This window comes from Manis pentadactyla, chromosome 14 (assembly GCF_030020395.1).
Source record: "Manis pentadactyla isolate mManPen7 chromosome 14, mManPen7.hap1, whole genome shotgun sequence".
Lineage (NCBI taxonomy): Eukaryota > Metazoa > Chordata > Mammalia > Pholidota > Manidae > Manis > Manis pentadactyla.
In genome coordinates, this window is record NC_080032.1 from 8,037,635 (window position 1) to 8,046,511 (window position 8,877).

An 8,877-nucleotide genomic window follows, 5' to 3' on the forward strand; every position below is an offset into this window, starting at 1 on the left:
GAAAGCCACAGATTTCTGTGTGTTAATTTTGCATCCTGCAACTTTGCTGTATTCCGATATTAGTTCTAGTAGTTTTGGAGTGGAGTCTTTAGGGTTTTTTATGTACAATATCATGTAATCTGCAAATAGTGATTTTAACTTCTTCTTTACCAATCTGGATTCCTTGTATTTCTTTGTTTTGTCTAATTGCCATGGCTAGGACCTCCAGTACTATGTTAAATAACAGGGAGAGTGGGCATCCCTGTCTTGTTCCCGATCTCAGAGGAAAAGCTTTCAGCTTCTCACTGTTCAGTATGATGTTGGCTGTGGGTTTATCGTATATGGCCTTTATTATGTTGAGGTACTTGCCCTCTATTTCCATTTTGCTGAGAGTTTTTACCATGAATGGATGTTAAACTTTGTCAAATGCTTTTTCAGCATCTGTGGAGATGATCATGTGTTTTTTGTCTTTCTTTTTGTTTATGTGGTGGATGATGTTGATGGATTTTTCGAATGTTGTACCATCCTTGCATCCCTGGGATGAATCCCACTTGGTCATGGTGTATGATCCTTTTGATATATTTTTGAATTCGGTTTGCTAATATTTTATTGAGTATTTTTTCATCTATGTTCATCAGGGATATTGGTCTGTAATTTTCTTTTTTGGTGGGGTCTTTGCCTGGTTTTGGTATTAGGGTGATGTTGGCTTCATAGAATGAGTTTGGGAGTATTCCCTCCTCTTCTATTTTTTGGAAAACTTTAAGGAGAATGGGTATTATATCTTCTCTGTATGTCTGATAAAATTCCAAGGTAAATCCATTTGGCCCAGGGGTTTTTTCTTGGGTAGTTTTTTGATTACCGCTTCAATTTCTTTGCTGGTAATTGGTTTGTTTAGATTTTGTGTTTCTTCCTTGGTCAGTTTTGGAAGGTTGTATTTTTCTAGGAAGTTGTCCATTTCTCCTAGGTTTCCCAGCTTGTTAGCATATAGGTTTTCATAGTATTCTCTAATAATTCTTCGTATTTCTGTGGGGTCCATCGTGATGTTTCCTTTCTCATTTCTGATTCTGTTGATGTGTGTTGATTCTCTTTTTCTCTTAATAAGTCTGGCTAGAGGCTTATCTATTTTGTTTAGTTTCTCAAAGAACCAGCTCTTGGTTTCATTGATTTTTTTCTATTGTTTTATTCTTCTCAATTTTGTTTATTTCTTCTCTGATCTTTATTATGTCCCTCCTTCTGCTGACTTTAGGCCTCATTTGTTCTTCTTTTTCCAATTTTGATAATTGTGACATTGGACTATTCATTTGGCTTTGTTCTTCCTTCTTTAAATATGCCTGGATTGCTATATACTTTCCTCTTAAGACTGCTTTTGCTGCGTCTCACAGAAGTTGGGGCTTTGTGTTGTTGTTGTCATTTATTTCCATATATTGGTGGATCTCCATTTTAATTTGGTCTTTGATCCATTGACTATTTAGAAGTGTGTTGTTAAGCCTCCATGTGTTTGTGAGCCTTTTTGCTTTCTTGGTACAATTTATTTCTAGTTTTATACCTTTGTGGTCTGAAAAGTTGGTTGGTAGGATTTCAATCTTTTTGAATTTACTGAGGCTCTTTTTGTCGCCTAGTATGGGATCTATTCTGGAGAATGTTCCATGTGCACTTGAGGAGAATGTGTATCCTGCTGCTTTTTGGTGTAGAGTTCTGTAGGTGTCTGTTAGGTCCATTGTTCTAGTGTGCTGTTCAGTGCCTCTGTGTCCTTACTTATTTTCTGTCTGGTGGATCTGTCCTTTGGAGTGAATGGTGTGTTGAAGTCTCCTAAAATGAATGCATTGCAATCTATTTCCTCCTTTAATTCTGTTAGTATTTGTTTCACATATGCTGGTGCTCCTGTGTTGGGTGCATATATATTTATAATGGTTATATCCTCTTGTTGGACTGAGCCCTTTATCATTATGTAATGTCCTTCTTTATCTCTTGTTACTTTCTTTGTTTTGAAGTCTATTTTGTCTGATATTAGTACTGCAACACCTGCTTTTTTCTCCCTATTGTTTGCATGAAATATCTTTTTCTATCCCTTGACTTTTAGTCTGTGCATGTGTTTGGGTTTGAGGTGGGTCTCTTGTAAGCAGCATATAGATGGGTCTTGTTATTTTATCCATTCAGTGACTCTATGTCTTTTGATTGGTGCATTCAGTCCATTCCCAATTAGGGTGATTATCGATAGGTATGTACTTATTGCCATTTCAGGCTTTAGTTTCATGGTTACCAAAGGTTCCAGGTTACTTTCCTTACTATCTAAGAGTCTAACTTAACTCACTTAGTATGCTGTAACAAACACAATCTAATGGTTCTTTTCTATTTCTCCTCCTTTTTCTTCCTCCTTCATTCTTTATATATTAGGTATCAAATTCTGTACTTTTTGTCTATCCCTTGATTGACTTTGGGGATAGTCAATTTAATTTTGCATTTGCCTTGCAATCAGCTCCTCCACCCTCCCTACCTTGATTTTACTACCTCTGGTAACAGCTATCCACCCCTAGGAACACTTCCATCTATAGCAGTCCCTCCAAAATAGACTGCAGAGATGGTTTGTGGGAGGTAAACACTCTCAGCTTTTGCTTATCTGGAAATTGTTTAATCCCTCCTTCAAAGTTAAATTATAATCTTGCCGGATAAAGTAACCTTGGTTCCAGGCCCTTCTGCTTCATGGCATTAAATACATCATGCCACTCCCTTCTGGCCTGTAAGGTTTCTGCTGAGAATTCTGATGTTAGCCTGATGGGCCTCCCTTGTATGTGATCTTATTTCTGCCTCTAGCTGCTTTTAACAGTCTGTCCTTATCCTTGATCTTTCCCATTTTAATTACTATGTGTCTTGGTGTTGTCTTCCTTGGGCCCCATGTGTTGGGGGACCTGTGGATCTCCATGGCCTGGGAGACTATCTCCTTCCCCAGATTGGGGAAGTTTTCAGCAACTACATCCTCAAAGACACTTTCTATCCCTTTCTCTCTCTCTTCATCTTCTGGTATCCCTATAATGTGAATATTGTTCCGCTTGGATTGGTCACACAGTTCTCTCAATATTCTTTCATTCTTAGAGATTCTTTTTTCTCTCTGTGCCTCAGCTTCTTTGTATTCCTCTTCTCTAGTTTCTATTTCATTTATCTCCTCCACCGTATCCAACCTGCTTTTAATACCCTCCATCGTGTTCTTTAACGATTGGATCTCTGAACTGAATTCATTCTTGAGTTCTTGGATGTCTCTCCATACCTCCATTAGGATGTTGATGATTTTTATTTTGAACCCCCTTTCAGGAAGAGTCACGAGGTCCATATCATTTAAATCTCTCTCAGGAGTTGTATTAACAATTTTACTCTGGACAAGGTTCCTTTGGCGTTTCATGTTTGTATATGGTGCCCTCTAGTGTCCAGAAGCTCTATTCTGGAGCTGCTGAGCCCCTGAAGCAATGTTGGGGGTCGCAGGGGAGTGGTACTGGTGCCTCGGGGTAGGAAAGAGCTGTTCCCCGCCTCCTGCTTGCTGTGCCTGTCTCCACTGCCTGAGCCAGTGGGCTGGGCACACAGGTATAAGTTTTTGTCCCAGAGCAGCCAGATATGGATCCCTGCTTTCCACAAGCAGCCGGGATCCCAGTCTCCCCGGGAACTCTGCCTGTATTAACTTTCCAACCCAGTAGTCAGGTGAGTCTCATGAAAGCACCTTGAAATGTACGTTTGTGCTCCCAGAGCAGATCTCCGGAGCTAGGTATTCAGCAGTCCCAGGCCTTCCACTCCCTCTGTGCTCCGTTTCTCTTCCTCCCGCCGGTGAGCTGGAGGGGGGGTGGCTCAGGTCCCACAGAGCCACAGCTCTGGTACGTTACCCTGTTCGCTGAGGTCTGCTCTTTTCTCCAGGTGTGTGCAGTCTGACACGTCCTCTTTCCTGTTGCTCTCTCAGGATTACTTGCACCAAAAATTTTCTAATTGTATCCAGTTTTAGGAGGAAGCCTCTGCCTCTCCTCTCACGCCGCCATCTTTAATCTGATCCTGAACAACTCTTTCATTGCTTTTTTATAAAACATTTTTTACGAGAATATATCTTCTTGTAAGAAAAAGTAAATACGTCTTGCACAAAGTTAAAGTTCTTTGAATTCCCACCCCTTAGAGATAACCACCATGAAAAAGTCTTGTGCACAACCTTCAGTGTTTCGTGTGTACATGTATCAGTGTATATATTCTCACAAATGGAATGAGGCTAAGTAACTAAACATCCCATTTTGCAGCTTGATTTTTGTTTCACTTAATCTTTCTTCACCACTGCTCAGAGTTACCTCAGTCTTTTTAATGTCTACGTAGATCTATGGTATGAATCTACCTTTTTAGTTAACCACTCCCCTAATGAAGGACATTTTTCTTCTTCTAATTCCAAACATGCTCCCTGACTTTGCGTGTGTGTGTGTGGAGGTGTGTCTGCACATGTAATTCTGGAAATATTTCTCCAGAAGTAGAATGTCAGGGTCAAGAGGAATGAACATTTAAGAAAACCAAACTAGGCTTCCTGAAATTTAAACATTTTGTACATCAAAAGACATTATCCACAGAGTAAAAAAGGCAACCCAAAATGGGAGAACATATTTGCAAATCACAGAGGTGATGAGGAATTAATATCCAGAGTATATAAAGAACTCTTAAAACTCAACAACAAAAAGACAACCTGATTTAAAACTCGGTGAAGGACTTGAACAGACATTTCTCCAAAGATATAAGAATGGCCAATAGCACATGCAGAGATCCTCAACATCGCTAATCATCAGGGAAATGCAAATCAAAACTACAGTGAGATACCACCTCACACCCAGTAGGACGGCTACTATCAAAAAACCCTAGAAAATAACAAGTGTCAGTGAGGAGGCAGAGAATTGGTAGGAATGTGAAATGGTGCCGCTCCTGTGGAAACTGGAAAACAGTATGCAAGTTCCTCAAAAAATTAAAAATAGAATTAACATATGACCCAGCCATTCCATTTCTGGGTATATCAAAGCTATGTTTGTACACCCATGTTCACAGGATACCTAAAATGTGGAAGCGAGCCAAGTCCACTGATGGCTGAATGGATAAGCACACGGGTATATTCATATAATGGCTTACTACTCAGCCTTAAAAAGAAAGGAAATTCTGCAATATGCTACAACACAGATGAACCTTGAGGACATTATGTGAAGTGAAATAAGCCAGTCACAAAAAGACAAATACTGTTGCCAGGGACTGGCAGGGGAGGGGAGCTGTTTAACAGCAGTTTCAGTGCTATGGGAATGGATGGCAGTGATGCCTGCACAATGGGAATATACTTCATAAAATTTTAACAGTGGTTAAGATGGCCACTTTTGTTATGTATATTGTAATGCACAATTTTTTTTCAAAAAAATGAATATTTAAAATAGATATTAACGAAGTGCCTGCAAAACCATTGTTCCAATACCCATGGGCAGTGCCTGCTCCTTCATCAAAAGTCATGTTGCTTATCTTCATTTTCTGGTGGGCATAAAAACAGTAATTCATTTTATTAGTGAAACTGGACATCTTTCAGTGTTTGTGGCCATTTGTATTTCTTAATTGCCTCTTCATGTCATTTGCCCTAACTTCTATTTTTTTTTTTTACCTTGTTTTTGATTTAGAAGATTATTTCATATATTAGTGAGATTAGTGCTTTGCCGTTTGTTGGATATTTTCTCCCAGTTAAAACATGGTTTTAAATGACTGCATATTTACCTCAATAGTTTGGATATTTTGTTTTCATTTTTTTCCCTATTATAATCATCATGATGAACATCTCCTGTGGACATGCACATTTCTTTAAGGAAAATTTGCCAGAAGTGGGATTTATTGAATCAAAGGTATCCCATTAAGGATCTTAATATTTATGTATAGAATATCCTCAAAAAAGATGGTTCCACTTCTCAATAGTGCATGAATGCCATATATGTGATATAGGAGGGCATTTATAGATCTCCTGCAGTTCAAGTCCCATGTTCTGTTTACCACCAGATGCCTAGCACCCAGCATAGTGCTCCAACACAGTGACCACCCAAATGTTTGTTGAATGAATAACCACACTGTCCCATTCCTACTGCTCCACACCCTTCCACAGAATCATTTGGTTCTCTGGGTCCTTAACCATCCTCTCATGTCTTTTTGCCAGCACGTACCTCCATGTACCTAGATAATGTTAACTGCATTTAAAACTCCTTTAATACTCACAAAACCCCACGCAGATGGTACTTTTATCATCCCCATTTTACAGACCAGGAAACCAAAGTTCAGCAAGGTCAATGACCTTGCCTTGGTTCACACAGCTATTACTGGTGGAGTGAGGATTCAAACCTGCCAAGTAAACACCATGATGAACCACACTCATTGGAGAGAAACTCTGACAGGAGGCTCAGAGTCCTGGTACAATTTAATCATCACCAGAAGATGGGCTGTGGCCAGAGAGGTATGCCACCTTACCCAACGACACTCAGCAAGTTAAAGGCAGAATGGAGGCCTGGAGCAGGGAGTAGCCCAAGACCCCCAGGCCGGGGTTTTCTCCCCAGCTGAATTCACAGTGCTTCCCTATGGCCAAGCCAGTCAGCTTCCCTCTGCATGATGTAAGAATGGAATTACTGGTTTAGAAGCAAAAGTTGAAGGTTATATCTCCAACTCTAGCTCATGTTTTGAAAACCAGAATTCTTTGGAAGTCAAAGGAAAACCCAAAATAATGAAATCCGCCCTTCAGATATTTGCAAAGGACTATGCAGTGGTGTCAAATAACTGACAAGTAAAGATTGAGTTAACAAAGCACTGGATACAGAAGCAGGTCTCAAGGGCAATTTACATTTATTTGTTGATGACTCTGACCAAACATACTTCAAACACAGCAGAAGTTAGAGTCTGTCAGGTGAAGCCATTTCTTGCCAAATGTTAAAGGTGGTAGATGAAGAGTAACTTGAGCATCATCTTCAAGTAGAGGCCCTGGCTCTGGGTAAACAGCTGGTTGGTGGGCCTCGTCCTTCTGGCCTCGATGGGGGCCTCCAAGGAACTACTGGTTCTCATACTTGTGCTTGATATGTTTCCACAGCTTCTGCATTTTAAAGACAAGAGCCACAAACTTTGGTTTCACCTTTTTGATTTTACAATGATGCCCACTGACCCAGTCTCTTAAACAAGCTTGACAAACACATACCACATCCTGTTTGTGGTGCACAAACTAAGCCACACTAGGCTTGATGCACATTCATAAAATGCTTTGATGCTCTTAAGCATCATGTGAAGTAAGTAGAAAGGGATGATTTTTTAATAGGAAATGGAGACAGAGATTCAGGGAACTGCCCAAAAGCACAAAATTATTAAGGAACAGAGCTTAGATAATCTCATTTCTTTAATTCCCAGATTAAACAGGTCCTAAATGCATAGTCTCCAAATACTTCACACTGAGCCATTTTTTATTTCCAAGAACCTATGATCCTTGGGTTAGGAATTAGCTGAATTCTCACCCCTAAAAGCACAGAAGACAGGTGGGTCATGACAACACACTTGCATTGGGTATGTGAACTGCTTGCTGGTGATGGAACAACAGAGCATTTTCACAGGGGCAGTAAGTTGCCGTGATCACAGACAATACATCATTAGTGGACAGAGCTGCCTGGCTGTACAGTCACAGCTTGAAATTAAAAACTCAATTTTTGAGTTGAATACTGGAACAGGGCTTTCTGTACAAGACCTTCCCCAATATGAGCCACAATTGAATGATCAAAGTATACACAGCTATTCAGCACAGTGCCTGGTACACAAGGAGTCTAAAAGGCATTGTTATTCCCTATCTTATGTTCCCACATTCTCCTAAGGAATGTAACACGTTACTTGCTAAGTGGCACACCCAATACTGAGGCACCTTGTCTGTATCTCATTTAATCCTCACAAGAACTCCGAGGTAGCTATTGTTATTATCATCTCCATTTCCCAGATAAAAGTGAAGCTGAGAGGTTCAGAAACTCGCCCAACTTAATACCACCATTAGTGTGGCAAGGCCCACGATTCCCATCCAGGGCTTATTTCATACCCCACACCTTTACCAATTATTACCACGCTGCCTGCATGGGAAGCCTAAGACACGAAGAAGTGCTACCTGAAAAAGGCTACAGTGTCTAAGTTGTCCTTTTCACGGGCGTCGCCCGCTCAAATCTGCCCAGGAAACCCTTGGGTACGGGCAGTCCGGTTTCCTACCCTGACTTGCCGCTGACTTCCTGGTGGCGTGGCCCTAAGCAAGCCCTTTGCTCTCACTAGGCTTCAGTTTTCGCTTCTGCAAATGGACAAGTGGGTCTGAGGGGTGGGAGACAGCAATATTTATAAACCCCTTAAAGGTGGGATCTACTGCCCTCGTTTCACTTACTAGGATTCACACTGGGGAAGGGCAGACAGCAGTCTACAGACAGAAGACGCCCAGGATTTAACCCCCCAACACACCCCTCATAAGGGTAGAACTGAGTCCCGCCCCACGTCCACTCCCACTGTCACCCCGCAGGCGGGCCCAAGGTCAGGGTGGCCCAGGCCCTCACCCCCTGGTTGATGTGTTCGTAGATCGCGTCCGCGCCTTGATCGAAGGCGCGCTCGAAAAACAGGGCGCCCACAGCGATGGTGAGGGCGAAGGTGGAGGTCCTGCGGAACAGCAGGGAGTACAACCTCGCAGCAAGCGACGAAGCCGCCATGTTGCTCCTCTGCCGGATTTACGCCACCGCGCCTGCGCCTCTGCTGACCTTGCTCTCCAAAGGCCTTCGCCTTTATGGGATTTGTAGTTCTTTTAAATCTCAGCGCTTGTGGTTTTGACCCACGGAAGTAACTGATTCGTGGGAGAAAAAGTCTCATAAGGTTCTCTTCAGA

The 8,877-nt window shown here is 41.5% G+C and overlaps 1 protein-coding gene across 1 annotated transcript; it reads right to left on the reverse strand.

Annotated features, from left to right (window-relative positions):
* Positions 1–6,820: 6,820 nt before the first annotated feature.
* Positions 6,821–8,749, reverse strand: LOC118924253 (cytochrome b-c1 complex subunit 9). The gene is made up of 2 exons (XM_036908836.2): positions 8,556–8,749; positions 6,821–7,081 (listed from the first exon to the last, which is right to left on the reverse strand). The coding sequence occupies exons 1-2, from the start codon at positions 8,703–8,705 to the stop codon at positions 7,040–7,042; spliced, it is 192 nt and encodes a 63-aa protein (XP_036764731.1). The 5' UTR covers positions 8,706–8,749; the 3' UTR covers positions 6,821–7,039.
* Positions 8,750–8,877: the final 128 nt, after the last annotated feature.